Genomic DNA, 19510 nt, shown 5'->3' on the forward strand with positions numbered 1-19510 from the left:
CCTGCCACCCCAACTCTTTTCTTCGCTGTATCAAACGAAGAATGAAAGCGTGGTTTCTCTATTCATCCCTCCAGGTACCCCTCAATGATGACCTCATTGTCACCACAGGCTACAGCAGTGGCTTGGCCACAGTATACGTGAGTATTTGACTGGTGTAGAGGAAAGCTGTGTGTCTAAGTAACATGAAAAAAAAATAGCTTGCTGTATTCAAAGTCACAGAACTGTGTCTTGGATCACCATGACTAAAGTAGGGTTCATTTATCTAATTCTTTCTGATGTCTTAACCATTCTCATGGCTTGTTTTAGATAATAACTGGTGGTCCTTGTATGCATACCTTCCATGTATTTGTGGGAATTTCTATATTTTGCATATATCATACACGGCATTGTGACATTTCTGCCAACAAATGGCTACCTATATTACAGTCACGTAAAACTACAACAGCTAGTGAGGTCATACTATCTTAGTTTGTATAAATATATTCTATGATGTTTGCACAATGAAAAGGTTGCCTAACAAAGCTGTATATACACATAAAGCATTTTAGAAAATATAGACATTTTACACAGTATGAGATCTGTAAATTTTACGTTGTGTGTGCGTGTGTGTGTTTATGAGGCACACGGCACGTGTGTTGTATGGTTCATCGCATAGTTGTCTCATTTACTTACTCAGTGTCTTTGGGGGCTGACGTTCTTCGTTCTTTGTGTGTCCACACAGCTTAGAGTTACACACTCTGAGCAGAAATCGCACTGATGCTTCTGATTATGTTCCCACTTTTCTCGTCTATGAGCTGGCTCGGAGGAACGTGGGTTGTCTGGTTTTCCTCCATTCTGGCTGCTGCTAGTGTATCTATTTCCGATGGTACCCTACTCACCCAAACACTTACAAGGACTTTGTTTGCCTTAAGAGTGTGTAGAGGTGTCAGCTCTTCTTAGGTTAGCGGAGACCACAGTAAGAAGTGACTCTGCAGGCCTGGGGAGCTAGCCTGCATGCAGTGAGGTGTGTTAGCTCAGGGAGCTAACCTGTGGAGTAGGTGTTAGCCCAATGAGCTAGCCTTTGCTTGGCCAAGTGTCATCATTTGTGGTTTTGTGGTTCTTTGTGTTTGTTTGAAATGTACAGTCACTGACTCACACACATGCGCTGTTTGTGCTGGGCACCAAAGCCGCTGGCCCTCCCGTCTCGGTTACAGTTCTGTCAATGGCCTTTCCATTTTCCCATTTTACATGGAATCTTCTTATTTCTGTATCCCAATACAGGTAAAAACTGTGGTTCACAAAACTAGTGTCGCTGAGGAATTTTGCAACTTTTACTTGAAAATTGATACCCAAGATGTTGACGGTAAGACAGCTTAATGTGTACAGTGTTTTAGCTACACATTAAAAATATCAAGTAGAGAGTGTCCCTAATTAGGAAATTTTGTGGAAAAAAACCCCACAAAGTTCCATCTAGTTATTAAGTAGGCTGTCATCCGAGTAAACATTACTACCATTTTATTACAATAGATGTAATAATTTTACATACCATTTTAATTACCATTACAAACGAATATCAAATGATAGAGCAGCTAAACTGAATGCATTTGGTACTGCAATTTTGTAATTGGTGCTTTTAAAGAATGTAGCAGGTTGCACAGAATGTAGCAGGTTGTACGGCTCCGGGTTGCTTTCCCTTTGGATTGCTCTTACATTGTGTAAGGATTCTATTTCAAGAAATCTCTTTCTCCCCCAGTTTCTTTATAACCTCATTCATCTCCCCCCACCCACTTTGTCCTCGCTGTTTCTCTAGTACTTATGGTTGTTTTTAAAATGTGTTTCCCCCACCTTTCTTCAAGCATACAACCTTCCCGTGCCTCTACTAATCGGTCGCACTTCCATGTTCAAAGTGGAGTTCACCTGCATACTCCTGCCCTCCTCCTCTGACCTCTGCTCCAGGGTCACAATGCCTGCTGATACCTTCCTTGTCAGTAACTCCAGCCTGTTCCTTTGTGAAACTTCTACACTAGCAGATGCAGCTCTCTCCTCCCTCCTCTTTGCAGATTTCTCAAAAACATTGCCCACACTTACTTACCTCCTCAGGGAGGTGAGATATTTGAGAGAAGAGCACTTCTCCAGCAATGGAGACATCCTGCTGTGGTCAGTAGCTTTAAAATCTCCACAAATGCTAACTTCCAGATCACAAATCATGTTTAAGTCTGTTTAGAGACTTTTTCATTTACAATCAGAGCATGTTCCAAAACAACTAAAAAAAGAAACATTTACTTCCTACCTTGTAATGTGTTTGTGTGTTTCTCTGCCAGCATCCAGCAACCCCAGATACAGTGACTCTGGACAGAAGCGCATAGTAGCATGTGCCAGGTGAGCCCAGTTCCAGAACACGAAGTGGGTTCTGAGGTCTTGCTTTTGCTGCAGTACCCTCAATTTGAGCCTTTGAACATATCCAAGAATATTCAATTGTTCATTTTTGTTGGTGATGGCAGTGGTGGATGGTTGGTTGGTTTGGGGGGAGTTGTTTTGTTTTGTTGGTTTTTTAAGACAAGGTTTCTCTGTGTAGCCCTGGTTGTCCAGGAACTCACTCTAGACCAGGCTGGCCTCAAATTCAGAGAACCACCTGCCTCTGCCTCCTGAGTGCTGGGATTAAAGTTGTATACCACCACCACCTGGTCAGTTGTTTGTTTTTAAGTGTAGAATACAGCAGGAATTCTTAAATAGCTGCTTACTCTAGAAGGCAACTCCAGTTCTGCTCCTATGTCATCTCTCCTGTTTTGTTTTGTTTTTTTGCTTTTTGTTTTGTTTTGTTTCTTTGTCTTCTGATTCAAATAATACAATAACCTTTGATGATCTTTCAGAATGGTAGGTATCTGATATAATTATTAGGAAAAGAAAATAAAGAAGTTTTCTCACATGTGGATCATGTCCTCAGGGGGGAAAATATCTCATTCACCAGCAAAACCTTGGTCCTTACAGCAGACTGCACTCAGCTCAGGCTGCACACTCAGGTCAGAAATTTCAGAAACACCCAAAGCTCAGGCTCCATCTGATGCTGCTAGCATTGAACTGTTGATGTCAAACCATCTACTGGCTAAATGGAAAACCCTAAACTGGTTACTCTATTAGTTTCCTATTGCTGCTAGCATGTTAGCCCACTCTGAATTAGATCCTTGTCATTGTTATGCCGTCTCTACTCTCCTTCATCTTACCTTTATAAAGTGTCGCCAGGCAGTGGTGGCGCATGCCTTGAGTCCCAGCACTTGGGAGGCAGAGGCAGGCAGATTTCTGAGTTCGAGGCCAGCCTGGTCTACAGAGTGAGTTCCAGGACAGCCAGGGCTACACAGAGAAACCCTGTCTCGAAAAACAAAAAACAAAGTATAAAGTGTCTTGTGAGTCCAGTGAATGCCTCCAAATAGCACACACATACACACAGGCTTGCATACACACATACATGCATACACACATACATGCATACACTCATACATACACAGAGCACACACCACAGACACACATACACACAGGCTTGCATACACTCACACACACTCAGAGCACACACCACAGATACACACACACCCCACACATGATACACACACACAAAGCACACATATACATGCATACCACACACACACCGCAGACACACAAAGCACACACACACCAATCCTGAATCAAGTCACATGTATAAAGCCCTTTTGCTGTGCATCATCACAGGTCAGGAGATTAGGAGGTGAGCATCTTTGGAGTCAGTAAGTCTGCTCACCATGGCCTCCTTCCTAGTGTGTCTGTGAAGGGTGCCCTGGTTTTAAAACACACACACTTCTGGGTTTAGTGAGCAAACTGTTGGCAGCGAAGCCAGGGCTAGAACACAAACTCAGGTTTCCATTGCCTCCCAGAGCCACCTGCCATGTCCTGTCTCCCTGAGTCTTCGTATTATCAATAACAGGCAAAACCCAAATCATATTTTGTTGGTTTACATACCCATAATCATATATGATGCCAAAATGCCTAATGTGGACCTTGAAATTGGTACAAAATGCTAAATTCTAAGTGGAGGGACTTTGATGATTCCTTTGTTTTAGAAATAAAAGAGCTGACATCCAAGGAGGTTACATGACCTGCCACAGTCTCCATTAGAGGCAGAGGCAAGGCCTCTGGTGCCCACTCCATTCAGAATCTAATCCACCTCTCTCAGTCCTTGTACTGTAAGACTATTAGTCCCAAGAAACATTCTCAGCCATGTCTCTGACCCCAGCCACTCTCACGTGTCTGCCTTTTGCTACCACTAGGCTTCATTCCCTGGCAGGAAGCCCTCCTTCCCTCCTTAATGCCTTCTTCCCTCCCACCATCTCTCCCTCCCTCCTTCTTTACCTCCTTCCACCCTCCCTTTCTTCTTCCTCCTCCCTCCCTATCCCTTCCTTCTTAACTTCTTTCCTTCCTTCCTCTTTCCTTCCCTTCCCCCTCCTCCCTCCTACCCTCCCTTTCTTCTTCCTTCCCAGCCTTCCTCCCTCCTTCCTTCTCTCCTAACTTCCTCCTTCCCTTTCTTCTTTCCCTTGGCATTTTGCCTTCTGTTTCTTCTCAAACCTTTCTCACCCCAATGTCCCTTCTCTGAGGTCACCTCCCGCAGCTTTCTTCCTGCTAACTGCCATCCCTTCTCTCCGGTGCCAGAGACAGGGAACACTGTGACACTCTTTGAAACCTATAGCACGAATCACAATGTAGTCTGAACAAGCATCTGGGGAAAGCTAGAATCAGTACACAGGACCTGACGAGAAGACATCTGGGGCTGCTGGAGAAGCACTTTGGGATAAGGGGTGGTGCACTTGAGGGTAGCCCCTAGGGGGGAAAACCACTCAAATAATCCTCAGCAGAGCAGTTTGTTCTCGAATATTGGACTTTCCTATAAAGCATATTGGACTGTCTGACCTCTGAGTTTCTGCCAGTTTTGATTGTCCCCAACCCTGCTGTAAACAAAAAGGCGCTTTCAAAAGTCATTCCTGTGACATTCTTGACAAGATGCCTAATGCCACAACACAAGAAAGGAGACTACATGGCATATCTTTTGGGGTTTATCTTGGTTTGGTTTGGAGGTTTGTTTTATTATTTATTTATTTATTTATTTATTTATTTATGCATTATTTTACGGATTAGGGACAGAGGGTTCTAAAAAGGCAGGTAGAAGTTACTTTTAGCTCTGTGACACTGGAGTTAGGCTGCGTAGATTCCAAAGTAACTAAGCAGCCCTTATTCATTAAAGACATTCTTTGCCTTCGAATATTCTCTCCTGATTAAATAATTGCCAGCACTGTCACATGTTCAGAGGTCTCTTTCGTGTAGCTTGCTTTCTTTCTCTTTCTTTCTTTCTCTCTTTCTTTATTTCTCTCTCTTTCTTTCTCTCTTTCTTTCTTTCTTTCTTTCTTTCTTTCTTTTCAACCTCTTGTTAGACTCATAAGAAAAGCAGAGGGGGCTGGAAGGATTTCGTTTCTACAACAAAATGCCTCTGGCGATTTTGGATTGCTGGATTTGGCAGCAGGCAAAGGGCTTCTTGAAGGAAGGATTTCTGTTCCATGATTGAAACAGTCCCCATGGCAACCGTTAGTCATCAAGCTCCACTGACCTTTTCACAGATACTCTCCACCCTGGAGTCCTTTTGCATCCTGCAGAAGTAGTATTTGCATCTGTGAGCCAGAAACCCCTGCTGCCCTCTTCCCAGTTAAGAGGATGCTGAGACAGCCCTTCTAAATGGCTCCTTTGGTAGGGATGGAGTTAGATTTTTATGAGTCAGGGATTTTTTTTAGTGACTTTACTTATTGTGGTAAATGAGATTTTTAAAATTCCTAACAAGAGCTGTTTTGCGTGCTCTGCATGGGGAGGCTGAGGAGAAGATACACCTTCACACTTCTGCTCCCTAATCCCTGACTTCCCGAGATAGTTCCTTAGGGCGAAATCATTTGTGAACTATCTCTTCATCTTGCTCTCCTGAGGTGAGGCTGGGACCCAGGGACACCTTGTGTCACTGGCTCTCTCTCTGCCTCCGCCCCAGTCCACTTCCTCCTCAGTTCTTTGGCTCGGCCTGCTGGTAGCACTGAACATTTGCCCCCCCAAGCCCACGTGTCATAAAGATGGTTTAAAACATGTGTTCATGCTTCTCAAAAATAAGAAGATGATTTGTGGAAAGTGCTCAGTGAGACTGGACATGACCCAGATTGACCGATCCTCTGGGGGTGGAGAGAACATGAATGAATATGAATTCCTATTTTACCCACTTTGCTTCTTCTTAAACTCAAACTACCCAAATTCCTAGGCAACAGTCTTTAGAGTCTTATTTCTTTTTCATGGGGTACCCATGCCCAAGAACTTAAAAAACACACAAGAGTAAAGGAAAGAAAAAAAATATAACCAAGCACAATCTGACATATACAGGAAGGAACTGCTGACGTGGTAGTGTGTTTTGTTCTGATCTATTCCCTGGGTTAGGGCTAGTGTTAGGGTTTCATGTCTCTTTCTGATACACAACTAATACTTTGCTTTGGAAGTAGTCTGTTAGAAAAACTAGAATAATACTGGGCAGTGGTGGCACTCACCTTTAATCCCAGTACTTGAGAGGCAGAGGCAGGTGGATTTCTGAGTTCAAGACCAGCCTGATCTACAGAGTGAGTTCCAGGACAGCCAGGGCTACACAGAGAAACCCTGTCTCAAAAAAACAAAACAAAACAAAAACAAACAAACAAACAAAAACCAAAAAAGCAAACCTAGAATGAAACTCAAGAAACCTGGATTCATACACTGCTCTGCATGAACCAACTGTATAACCCTGACTGAGTGCCGAACTCTAGCTCCAGTTTCTTCATCTGTTGTCATGGAGCGGATGATTTCTATGCTCCAGATGGGCAGTGTGCTGGGATTGCCCTTCAAGGAAATCATTAGGATAGATCTTCTGCATCGCGAAAGCTCCCAGGGTCTGACCCATATAACTAAATACACAGAACCAAATGAAAATGTTAAAAGCTGATAACAGGTGTAGTGGTACGCGCCTTTAATCCAGCACTTAGAGAGGCAGAGGCAGGTAGATCTCGGTGAGTTGGAGGCTAGCCTGGTCTACATAGGCAGGTAGCTTCAGGACAGCCAATGGCTACATGGTGAGACCCTGTCTCAAAAAAATATAAATAAGTAAATAAAGGTTGCTAAGTAACAGGGCCTTTTCTTAAAGAATCTTATTATGTATTTAATCCATCTCTGGATTATTAATCAGTCTCTGATTTATTTTAGCTACAAGCCCAGCAAGGAGGAGTCAGCCTCTGGGTCCTCCCATGCAGTAATGGATATATCGCTGCCGACGGGAATCGGAGCAAACCAAGAAGACTTACGTGCTGCAAGTGCTCTCTTTGAGATGTCGTGAATGCTTGGGTTTCTTTCCTATGTTATTTTATGGGCAAACTTCTAGTCTTTTACTTCACTATCTCACTCTCATACAACCGCCCAAAGCATTGTTTCTAAAACAAATTTGTAACTGTGATTTGATTCGTGAAAATGAACTAGGAGCATGCGCAGTGATGCGCTCCAGCCAGAAAGGAACCGTCCTTCTGCTCAGAGTAGTGGGCTATGGTGTGACTTAATATTCCGTCAACAGAGAAGTGTAGTAAACACGAAGATTAGAAAAGTAAATTCAGACTTCCTTCCCCTTTCTTCCTTAGCTTGTGGAAGGAGTGGATCAACTCCTTACTGATTACCAGATCGAAGATGGCCATGTTATTCTGCAACTGAATTCGGTAAGCTCCGCCTCCTGGCACCCGCACCTTAGCACTACATTGTCACAGGCTGAAAAGCATTGTGAATACCTCTTCCCCGTACCTTCCTTAAAACCTTGGCTTTGTTCAAACAGATTCCCTCCAGAGATTTCCTTTGTGTCCGGTTCCGGATATTTGAACTTTTCCGAGTTGGGTTTCTGAATCCTGCTATCTTCACGGTGTACGAGTATCATAGACCAGGTAACTGGTTCTGATCTACTCTACAGTTTCCCAGAAGACCCTGCTGCCATCTTCCTATAACTTAGAAATGCAAGGAGGCCCGTGGTCTTACAGACTGCATTTCTTAGTGCATAATTCAGAAAGTCTAACCTATACACTCATTTTTAAGTTCTGCGTTCAAGCAACTTTGTAATCAAGCCAATCAGTTCACATTTGAGCGTCTTCCTTTTTTACATAGCAGGACTATGTCACCCTCAACGTTAAAATGCTTTGCCTCAGGGTCCTTTGTGGCAGTCACTGCCTGAGTCCCTTGACTCGCTCCTCTCTAGAGGAGCCTGATTGCTGTTCCAATTTTTTTCATCCTCCCAGAAAGACCCCCACCCTTTCTGTATTCTCACAATTGGCACAAATCAACAGTTGCCACCATGCACTGAGATTACATGGTTTTATGACATTCCCACCAGTCCTGACACATGTTCATGACCCTGGTATGTAGCGTAGCATCAGGTACATGTGAACTCAGTTCAGCTCCTTCTGAGATGGTGAGGGATCACGCACAGCTTTTTATCCACTCTGGACAGTTCTGTTTGTTAGAAAATCCTTAAGTGGAGCAAATGCTGACCCTAGTTTTATCCTCTGGAATCACATAGAACACAGCTAGTCCCTCCTCTCTCTCACACACACACATGCATATATGCATATGTGTGTATATGTATCTATCACACATGTCTTTCATGTGTGTATGCCTGTGTGTGTGTGTGTGAGAGAGAGAGAGAGAGAGAGAGAGAGAGATAAGAAATGACTATGGAACAGTAAAATTTTGACATAGAGCAAAATAACAAAGTATGTGTGTGAGGGAGGGGGGTCTTCTTTAGGATACCTAATTCATAATTTAACTTCCTTGGGCCTAGAGCCCTTTTAAAAGACAGGGATTGACCATCTCTGAGGCCCCTTCCAAGAGACTCAATGGCCAATAAATACTGTGTTTCAACTCAACCACTTCCTGTAACCATATCTGTGTCCTCACAGATAAGCAGTGCACCATGTTTTATAGCACTTCTGACACCAGGCTTCAGAGAGTCTGCGAAGGAGCGGCTTGCAAATGTGTTGAAGGTAAGTGCCTGCTCAGTCTGCCTTTGCCTGTCTGAAGTTTGGCCAAACAATCCTTTCTCTGAAGTCGATACATAATTGAAGCTGACTGAAAAGTAACAATTCCTTACAGCTCCCAAACACTCTGGTGAGACACTGTTCAAGAACCCACAAAGACCACCCAGACATTTGTTGGGGGTCCAGGGGACACAATGTGCTTCCTTTTTACTTTCACCTACTTTTTTATTTTTTATTTTTTTTAAGCAAAGGACAATAGCCAAAGAGAACAGAGGCGGGGCTTGGCCACCAGGTCTTTTCCTCTCTTAATTCTGGGGAATCATTTTATGTTCCATTAGACTCTGAAAATGGAAAGTTACTCCCCACTCCCTTTCTTTAAGGGAAGGATGTGCATTTCTGAACAGCTGGCTGTCGAACAGAACAAACGTAATCATAAGTCCATGTTCAAGACTTTGGTCAGCTGGTTTCACTTTCGTTTTACAATATTTCATTTCATCAAAGAGAAGAAAATAGACAGGTCTTAAGAATATGACGTTTGTATAAATGATCCCAGATTGTCTTGGGGCTCATTCGAGACTGTTCACTCCCACGGAGAATGCCTGCTTCAGTAGACTAACCTAACTCTCACCCTTCTTCACACGATCCAGCTGACTGTGGGCAGCTGCAGGCAGAACTGGACCTGGCCATCTCTGCAGACACCAGGAAAGAAACAGCCTGTAAACCAGAGATTGCATATGGTGAGTGTACATGTTCAACAGAGCCCTTTTGAACACAAAGTGTCATCAGTGCGTGTTCAGTTAGAGAGGTGAGACACTGCACACTATGGCACTATGTGAATATCACGTTCCTTCGGGTCCCTTGTTTGAATAGAGGTACTACACTTATTTCAAGAAAGCTTTTGAAAAACCACAGAAATTGGGACTTAAGGGATGGCTCAGTGGTTAGTCATGTGTAATGTTCTTCCATAGGAGCTGAGCTTTATAACCTCTGGTTTTCCACAAACACCCTAGTTCCCGAATAACAATTTGGAGGTTTATTCATTTGTGAATAAATGCCTAGACCATATGCTTTGGCTCATTCCCTGACTAGCTGATAACTTCTATAACCTATTTACACTAGTCTGTGTCTTCTACATGACTAGTTAACCTCTCCTCCATTCCATTAGTCTAATTTCCTCAGCGTCTGGGATGAATCACCCACCTCTGACTATCTCCCAGAGTTCCAATCTCTCTACAGGAACTCCCACCTTCTACTTCCTGCCTTTGCTAATGAACCATCAGATTTTTATTGACAAGTGATGTTTTCACATAGTACACAAGAGATTCTCCCTGCAGAGTTTAGTTCCCAGCACCCATGTTGAGCAGCTTTCAACTGCCTGTAATTCCATCTCCACAGATCCAGCCTCTGGCCGCCATGAGCACCTCCACACATGTGCACAAACTATTGGGATCTGAGAATCACTGCACAAAGCACTCAAACACCAATCTCAGTCAAATAGGGATGGCTTATTGACCACCACACCCCAAGACTGATTGACTGATCAGGGCCATGTTCCAGGCTCAGGAGCTGAACCATGACCTTGAGTCAAGCTCCTAGATGGCTTTTTAAGCCTGAACTTTACAAACATCTGTGCCAAGTTATCCCACCAATCACGATTTAGGGATAGGGACTTCCTTAGGAACATGTCTTTGTTGTACACTTATCCTGCTCCCATTGGTTGGGGTATTCAACTGTGTCAGGGGTCTTGCCTTGTTTAACATTCATGTCTTGTCCACCAGGACGGGTCTTGTCTAACACTCCTTTCTTAACTTGTCAATCAGGATGTCAGTTGCCCACATTCGTGTCTCTTTCTGCCAAGCAGGATCTCAGTTTCCAGGGGAGTCTTGGGAACTTAAACTTTACTTGACTCCTACTCAGTATGGAAATCTTATTCTAAATAAGTGCAGGAGTCTCTCCTATGTTGGGGTCCATCCCAGGGGAAGGTTATAAAAGCAAATACCATAAAAGCTTGCACACAGATGCAGGGAGTGCTACTATATGGTTGGTTCAGATCCAAGCATATTGTGGGTAACTCTGCAAAGCAGTTCTACTGACTTCTATCGTGATTGGTTTTCGATGGCATGGAACATAACAGGATGTGTAATCAACTTTGTCACGAGAAAGTTTCCTCATTACAACAGAAACAGCACATGAGAAAGTTTCCTTACAATAGTAGTAACGGCCGAAAATGGCAGGCCAGCCTGGTAACCTAGGCCTTAACATTCCATCTAGGTCTCTTTTTTTAAAGATTTGTTTATTTTATTTACATGAGTACACTATAGCTGTTAGACACACCAGAAGAGGGCACTGGGTCCCATTACAGATGGTTGTGAGCCACCATGTGGTTGCTGGGAATTGAACTCAGTACCTCTGGGAAGAGCAGTCAGTGCTCTTAACCGCTGAGCCATCTCTCCAGCCCCATCTAGGTCTTAATATTTTACTTAGACCCTAACACAAACCCAGCACAGACACACAGATAATTTAAAAATATAATTTAAGGGGGGGTAGATAGAGGTTACATCCACAGAGAAGAAGGAGGAGGGGTGAGGGGATTGGGGGTTCCGGGGTGGGTGGGGGATGGGGTAAGGGGACAACATAGGAAATGTAAATAAAACATCCAATAAAAAAAAGAAAAAATAATTTAAAATAATTTAAAAGTTTTAAATAAAATAAAAATTTTAAATTTAAAATACACATAATTTTAAAAAATAAGAAAGAGATAGAGATAGAGAGGGAGAGAAAAGCCACAGCGTCTTAAGATTTCAGCTGTGTGTTCTTACATTGGATAGACCAGAGGCAGTAGAACAGGGGAGGAGAAAAAAGGTTACTACTTTAGATTTCTTTTAAAAGCACAGAAGACGACTAACTGATTGTGTTGCTGTCTGTAGAGTTGCTTTCTGTGCTTCAGGCTATTCTTATTTCTCATTGTCCGGAGCTCAGATCTACGTTTCCATGTGCAGCGGTGGGCTGTCTCCAGGCCCTGAGAGAGTTAAGTCCTTGTGTGATCCTGAATGAGAGCGTCTCCATAGGCTCATACACTTGAATACCCGATCCGCTGTTGGTCGACCTGCTTGAGATGGAAATATGTCACTGGAGATTTCAAAAGTCCAAGCTATTCTCTCTCTCTCTCTCTCTCTCTCTCTCTCTCTCTCTCTCTCTCTCCCTCCCTCCCTCCCTCCCTCCCTCCCTCCCTCCCCCTTCCTCTCCCCTCCCCTGTCTGCCTCCACTTGGAGGGTCAGGATATAAGCTCTCAGCAGTTCTGTCATCTTGAGCTCTGCATCATGAACCCTAACTCTCTGAAGCCATAGGCTGTTCTTTCTGCTATGAGTTGCCTTGATCAATGTATCTAATCACATCAAGGACATTAAATGTTTGCTCAAGGCCATGAGGCACATAAGGAACAGGAAGATATTTATTAAATAACTTAAGTGACCCTGGTCCTGATGTTGGTATCATTGCTCTCCACAGTATCTTCTCAGTACAATTACTGATGTCAGAATGGACTTTGGATTCTTTTCTTTATTTCTTTCCTTTGAATTCATCATCATTTTTTTTTTAATCTAGTGATTTTGCTGAGGTGGGGGGAGATCCTTGGAATGAATGAGAGCTACTTCAGGGCACCCTTGACCGCTGCCATCCTCGTTCCTCACCTGATGGCAAGCCCCGGCTTCCACTGGGTATGGCATTCCCCAGTTTCTACTATGGGTGGCATTGGTTGTGTTTATTTCACCCTGGTTTGTTTTCACCAGCTTATAAGGTCAAGATCACATCAACCACTGAAGAAAACATTTTTGTCAAGTACACTGCAACTCTTCTGGATATTTACAAAGCAGGTGAGAGCTTCTCCTCTCCAACACTTAGTGTGTTCTATGAACCAGGCGCTGTATCCGACATAGAGGAGCTGACTTGACTATAGGAGCAGGGGTCTCACTTTCATGAAGCCTCTGTCTCTCATTGAATCCGCTTATCACAGACTTCAGCAAATGCTTTGCATGTCAGCTAAAGCCATAACCTCCTTTCGTCTTCAGTATTTCGCTTTAAGTTACTTAAAGTGGCCATTTAAATCACATTTATTCGTGTGTGCATATGCGATTATCTGTGGCATGCATGGGAGAGATCAGAGGGCAACTTGCAGAAGTTGAGCTCAGGTCATTCTGCTTGGAACCAAGTACCTTTTCCTGATGGGCCATCTTGCTGGCCCTTAAAGCACATTTAAAAAGGAGTAAGTGATTTATTAAATAACTTAAGCTTATTGCCCCATTGATATCTTTCAAACAACCAATCTCTCATTTCAGTGACTGTGAATTCTCCAATAGGTGGGATTGTACGTCTGAATCATAATGCGTTTTTATTGACATCCATCTTCTTTGTAAATTCTGCCAAGAATTTCAAATCAGAAAACACTTTGTTCTTGGAGAGAGCCGGAGAGAGGGAGAGGAGAAGGGAGGGCAGGGAGAGGAGGGGGAGATTAGATTTATGTCTGAAGATATAAAAGGAGTGGGGGGGGGATCTCAGCGCTAGAATGCTTACCTAACCTGTTCAAGACTCCAAATTCAGTCTCTGTTACTTTTACAACGGACATGAACAAGGAGGGCTTAGCCGACGCTCTGAGACAGGAAGGTAGGCTTAAACACACATGAAACTCAACAGGCTTCATGGAGAAGACGGCATTCTGGGCAGAAGTATCAAGTCATGGCTATTTATGAGTCTCTTAGGAGTCCCAAAGTTATCTTCCAAAAGTTATCTTTCCTTAAGTTTGTGATCCCTTCACACCATGTGCCTTTCTAGAAAGCAGACCACCACCAGCTACAAATACGTGGTTAACTAGGTACGTAACACATAGAGATGAGTAACGCACAGCCATTGAACAGTGGCCTTGGCTTTGCTTTCGGCACTTTTCCTGTGGTATAGCCCATTCAGCCTCCCTAGAAGTTCTGCAGTAACACCATGTCAGCGCTCAGATGAGGGGCCTTACTATAGGAAGTATACATCAGTGGCCAGAGCCACACAGTGGGAAGTGGCACTTCTGGGCTTTAACCCAGACAGTCTGGCTCCAGAGTCTCAGTCAACCACAGGAGTAGAACATCTTCAGCAATATTCACCTCTCTGAGGATCAGAGCAGCTCGAGAGAGGTCATGACTAAGATTAATGTGACTGTGATAAGCTGCCTTGTGTGTGTCTCAGGGGAAGCCGTTGCTGAGAGAGACTCTGAGGTCACCTTCATTAAAAAGACGAGCTGTACCAACGCCAACCTGTTGAAAGGAAAGCAGTATTTAATCATGGGCAAAGAGGCGCTGCAGATCAAACACAATTTCAGTTTCAAGTAAGTCACCAGCGTTGATCTCCTCTCTGGGTTGACTGTCCTTTAATACATTTGCATTCCACTGGTACCTTAATTTCAACCAACGAATCATTAGGAGTAGGCCACCATCACTGTACCTAAAGCCTTGACTAAGAGATCAATCATCCAAGAGCCTGATGGGGAATTGAGAATACATGTTCACATCCTCTGGCCACCAGCCTGCTCCTTCATATGCAAAGAGTTTTAATTGTAAATATGTTTAAATATGCACCTTATTGTCTATAAAGAGCTGGCCTTGTGAGCTGAGATGACAGCTTTGTCAGTAGAGTGCTTGCTCTGCATGCGTGAAGAACTGATGTCAATGACCAGAACCTACAGCAAAGCAAAAAACAAAAGCAGGCACGTGGGTCTGGAAAGATGGTTTTGTGATTGAAAGCACAGGCTGTTCTTCCAGAGGCTCCAGGTTCAAAGCTCAGTGCCCATATGATGCCTTACAATAACCTGGAACTCCAATTCCAGGGGATTGTATGCTCTCTTCTGGGCTCTGCAGGCACCAGGCATCATGTGTGGTACACAAACATACGGGCAGACAAAAGAGCCACACACATTAAACAAATAATAAATAATTAGTCTTAAAAAACAAACAAACAGGATTAGTGGTGCACACTTGTAATCTCAGCACTGGAGAGACAGACAGGTGGATCCCTGGGGCTTACGCATCAGGCCACCTCACCTGCTGGCAAGTTCTAGGCCAGTAAGAGGCTTTGTCTCAAATAAAATAAAATTGTCGATACTGCATGAAAAGCACCCAAGGTTGAATTCTGGCTTCCGTGTGTGTGTGTGTGTGTGTGTGGAACACTTCTGCACCATTACCAATACCAACAGTTTCCATTTTTTCTTGCTAGGTATATATATCCTCTGGATTCTTCTACCTGGATTGAATATTGGCCCACAGATACGACGTGTCCGTCCTGTCAAGCATTTGTAGCTAATCTGGACCAATTTGCTGAAGACATCTTTTTAAATGGCTGTGAAAATGCCTGAGGAAGTTCTACTGCATAGCTAGCCTTCCCGAGTCCTGCTGTCTGTGGCATTTCCCCTTCTCCTAGGAGCCAAGTTCACTTGGAAACCTATCCTAGAATCTGATACACTTTCTTTATAGCAAAGCACAAGCGAAGAGTTACGACTTTGTGAAATGCTATAGCCTTGTGGGGAGATGAAGGCAGGTCCCCCAAGGCTATTGAACATCAGCACCAATAAACTGGAACAAGTCAAGTCTGTAAAGGTAGCAGTCAGGGGTGTTTGTTGGGGCCGGAAGAAGAGACCCACTGAAATGTAGCACCTTATTAAAAAAAACATGCCTTGCTTGAAAGAAAAATACCAAGGACAGAAAACGTCATAAAAGCTTGACTTTGCACTTAACTGTATTGAAAATGGTGTCATTTTATGCTGCTCAGCTTCAGGCACACCTGAGGGTTGAGAGGGATGCATCAGTAGAGAACCTTGACCCTAGGTCACCCCCAGTGCCCTGGCCTCCTGAGCAGGCCGGGGAGTTGCTCCCCTCCCCTCCTTTCTCTATGTCCTTGACAGGAAAGCCTTCTGCTCTCCCAGCTGCCTCTCCCTCTCAGTATCTATTTCCCCTGGAACTTACTCTTGCCAGTAATTGCTCTACCAGAAGGCAGACCCCAGTGCAAAAGCCCAGTGAAAGGAAATCAAGACTCGGGAGACTGTCATTCTGGCCTGGACCTAGTCTCTCTTGGATCCTCAGTCTGTGCTCTATACAAATGACTTATACAGAGGTTAGATTTCAAGTGACATTGTGTGTCACACTTCAGGTCTCAGGAGTTTGCCTCACTCAGAGTCTCGAGAGTCTCTCAAAATGAGATGCTCATAATCACCAGTTTAGAGTTGCCAAAATGGAGGCTCCAAAACATAAAGCAAAACCCCAGGGTATCCCAGGTCCACACTCCCACACAGCCCACTGCTTGCATGGCTTGATTTTTCTGAGATGAAAGCAAATGTAACCAAAGTTTTTTAAGTATAGGAACTAGTCCTATTAAATTAACATAAGAAACGTGTAACTAGGTCAGCTGACTGGGAAATAAGGACAAAAGGAATCCGCCTTTCACCACCACACGGGTGAAACTGTCAAGGCTTCACAGTATGTCCCATTATTGGCCGAGACTTTTCTACTTCCAGGAACTTTCCGTGTCACAGCCCACACTGCACAGCATGTGACCACGTTGCCAAGCAAGAGTGGAAGGGCTCCAGCTAAGCTTGCCTGTGTGTGGCTCCTGCCTCTCCTTGCTGAACAAAGGATAGAGGGGCCCTGCTTCCATGGCACAGGCCTCCAGGCTTCTGTCCCCAAGTGTGGTGGCAAATAGGCCAGACCACAGTCACCAGATGAAGCCATAAATGCAGCTGAACTGTTGAGAGCTGTGTCCGCTCTTCCTCTACCCCCACACCTAGCACACTTCCTTTAGTCACGTTTTGTGACACTCTAGACTAAGCCAAATCCTGACTCACTCTGCACTCCTCCTCCAAGGCTCTTGCACACCTGCCGTGATGTAATCATATAGAGCTGCGTGGCATGCGCCACCCTGAATCCGTGATGTAATCATATAGAGCTGCGTGGCATGCGCCACCCTGAATCCGTGATGTAATCATATAGAGCTGAGTGGCATGCGCCACCCTGAATCCACTAAGAGCTCCTCACGGGCAAGGGGGCCGGTTTAGCTGGTACAAAGGCGAACAGTCCTCTGAAGGGGGACTGAGGACGATTATAGGAAAGATGGAAAAGAAGACTCAGGGACAAAGGTCAGACATCAGGAGGGCTGTCCAGACAGTGCTGCGGCAATCTCCAGTTTAATTCTCTTAGGCTTTATATACTTTACAGCATTGTGGGAAACAAAGCCACAAGCTAACAGAAACATTTTGCTTAAATGTATACAAGATATTCGTTCCCATCCCAAAGGTCTCTGCTCTTTCCACCAAGGTTAACAGAATCTCCAGCCCCTAGCCTTGCACCTCAGGTGCACCCCTCTTATCGGTCCATGCCTCAGCAGACCAGGAAATCTGCCAACACTCCCTGACCTGCCTTCTTGACTCTGCCTGGCAAGCAGATTCTCCCTCTCTCTCTCCCTCTCTCCCTCTCTCCCTCTCTCTCTCTCTCTCTCTCTCTCTCTCTCTCTCTCTCTCTCTCTCTCTCTCTCTCACACTCTCGCTCTCTCCCTCTCCCCCTCCCTCTCCTTCTCTCCCTCCCCCCTCCCTCCCCCTTCCTCTGCTTCAGAGAAGCAGCAAAATGGCCTCCCAACAGGAAAGGTCTGAAAACACTCTCTTCACCTTATTTTCCAGTGTCTGTCATAATGCCAAGAACTTGACAGGGATCCGGGAAGCTCTTGCTTGTGAGCTATCCTGCCGACAGATGCTGAAGAATGTAAAGATCCAAGTTTTAGACTCAGCTTTGCCCCTAACTGGTAGATTAAACTCCCTTAATCTCTCTGATAGTCTGAAAAAACTAAGGGGCCTGAATGTTTCTCTCTGTAGTGCTAAAATTATCTAATAATCTTATGGTGAGAAACAGGAAGCAAAACCAAAGGCATGAATGCATGCAGCAGTGGGGTATGTTCTTCTGTCCATAAATGTATAGAGAGCTGAAGGTGTTGTCCATAGCTTCTGAGAGAAGGATGTAGGGACCTAGGGGGGTGAGGAGGCACGAGGGTCTTCAAAGCAGAGGGGAGACATATAAGCAAATCACTCCAGGGGTTAGCCAGACTAGCAACAGTTTCCACAGAAGAGTTCTGTGATATTGTATGCTGGGAAACACAGAAGCAGTTCATCCAAGCCCTGGTTTAAAATCTTCTTCTACCATGAGTGTATCCAAAAGTAACTCTGAGGAAAAGTGTTAAGTAAAAGTCTAGATTTTTCTTAAGGAAAAGCCAACTTGACACATAAATAATTGAGATTTAAGAAGTTCATCTTAGGTTGGACAGATGGCAGAGTCAGGAAAACTTGATTCCCAGACTCTATAAATATAGAGCTGGGAGTGGTGGCATACACTTTTAACCCCAGGGCTGGGCAGGTGGGGACAGGTGGGTTGACAGAACTCTCTGGCCAACCATCCTTGGTTTGGTGGGTCTCAGACCATGTCAAAGAAGAAGAAAGTAGAGGAGGAAGAGGAATGAAAGGGCTGGTTTTAGTAAGCATGCTGCTTGATCGTCTTTGTCATGGACTGGACTCAAGCTTCTGTAAACATGTCAGGTGACCTAGGTCATGTGGTCTCTGTAGCAGCTGCTCTGCAACCTTGTAGAGGTTGCTCTGCAAACACAGCTGGGGACAACACGTAGGGAGCATGGCAGACTTGACCCTTGGGCAGCAGGCATATCCCTCCTTGACCATGGCCATCAGCAGGAGGCAGAGTATGTGAAGCAGAAGCTAATCGGTGACCAAGTGTACTGAGCAAGCGCATGTCTCAGAAACCAGCAGAAATGCCATGAAGACTCAGGGTGGAAAAGGCCAACTGAGGCATGCAAGGAATGCAATTGTCTAGAAAGAGAGGAAACAAGCAGACTACGGTGTATAAGGTACTGTCCCTCAGTAGGAAGGGTCCACTGGAGTTTCTTGACATAAATGTAAAGACAGACTGGTCAGCCTGGATTCTGGGATGTTTCAAGCCACTTTTAGAATTAAAGCTACAGACCATGTGGTCAGTTCAACCAGGAACAGTTGTAATTGGATAAAATCTGTTGACTTTGCTGAGAAGAACATCCTGTGGGGAGGGTATTAGCAAAGACTTATGGGATTTGGGTGGTGGGGGATGATTCAGGGAAGCAGAGCTCCTCTCTAAGCTGACTACAGGACCAATTCTATAATGGGCATCTTGACTCTAGTCTAGTTGAAAAAAAAAACAAAAAACAAAAAACCGATGCTTTTGGCTCTCAGATTAGCCAGAAGGGGATGTGGTCTTCTTGTGGTTTAGACAATGTTCTTGTTTTTTATTCTCTGTTCAAACGTGATTATAGAGGTACTCTTTTTTTTTTTCTTGGCCTTGGCATTCTGTGACACAATACACAAAGAACACTATACCCTAACCTCACATACCAGACCAGCT

At 44.3% G+C, this 19510-nt stretch overlaps 1 protein-coding gene across 1 annotated transcript in view; it reads left to right on the forward strand.

Moving 5' to 3' along the window:
* The window catches only part of LOC114636981 (complement C5), a 78608-nt gene extending 62781 nt beyond the window's left edge, over nucleotides 1-15827 (forward strand). Inside the window, exons 31-41 of the mRNA XM_028785105.1 lie at nucleotides 75-137; nucleotides 1261-1342; nucleotides 2301-2358; nucleotides 7255-7357; nucleotides 7680-7754; nucleotides 7868-7973; nucleotides 8982-9065; nucleotides 9707-9796; nucleotides 12848-12931; nucleotides 14283-14421; nucleotides 15306-15827. Of these exons, the coding sequence (XP_028640938.1) occupies nucleotides 75-137; nucleotides 1261-1342; nucleotides 2301-2358; nucleotides 7255-7357; nucleotides 7680-7754; nucleotides 7868-7973; nucleotides 8982-9065; nucleotides 9707-9796; nucleotides 12848-12931; nucleotides 14283-14421; nucleotides 15306-15444 (1023 nt within the window). The 3' untranslated portion in view covers nucleotides 15445-15827. The remainder of the gene's footprint in view (nucleotides 1-74; nucleotides 138-1260; nucleotides 1343-2300; nucleotides 2359-7254; nucleotides 7358-7679; nucleotides 7755-7867; nucleotides 7974-8981; nucleotides 9066-9706; nucleotides 9797-12847; nucleotides 12932-14282; nucleotides 14422-15305) is intronic.
* Nucleotides 15828-19510: the final 3683 nt, after the last annotated feature.

The sequence above is a fragment of the Grammomys surdaster genome, unplaced genomic scaffold (genome assembly GCF_004785775.1).
Source record: "Grammomys surdaster isolate TR1022 unplaced genomic scaffold, NIH_TR_1.0 125098, whole genome shotgun sequence".
Classification (NCBI taxonomy): Eukaryota; Metazoa; Chordata; class Mammalia; order Rodentia; family Muridae; genus Grammomys; species Grammomys surdaster.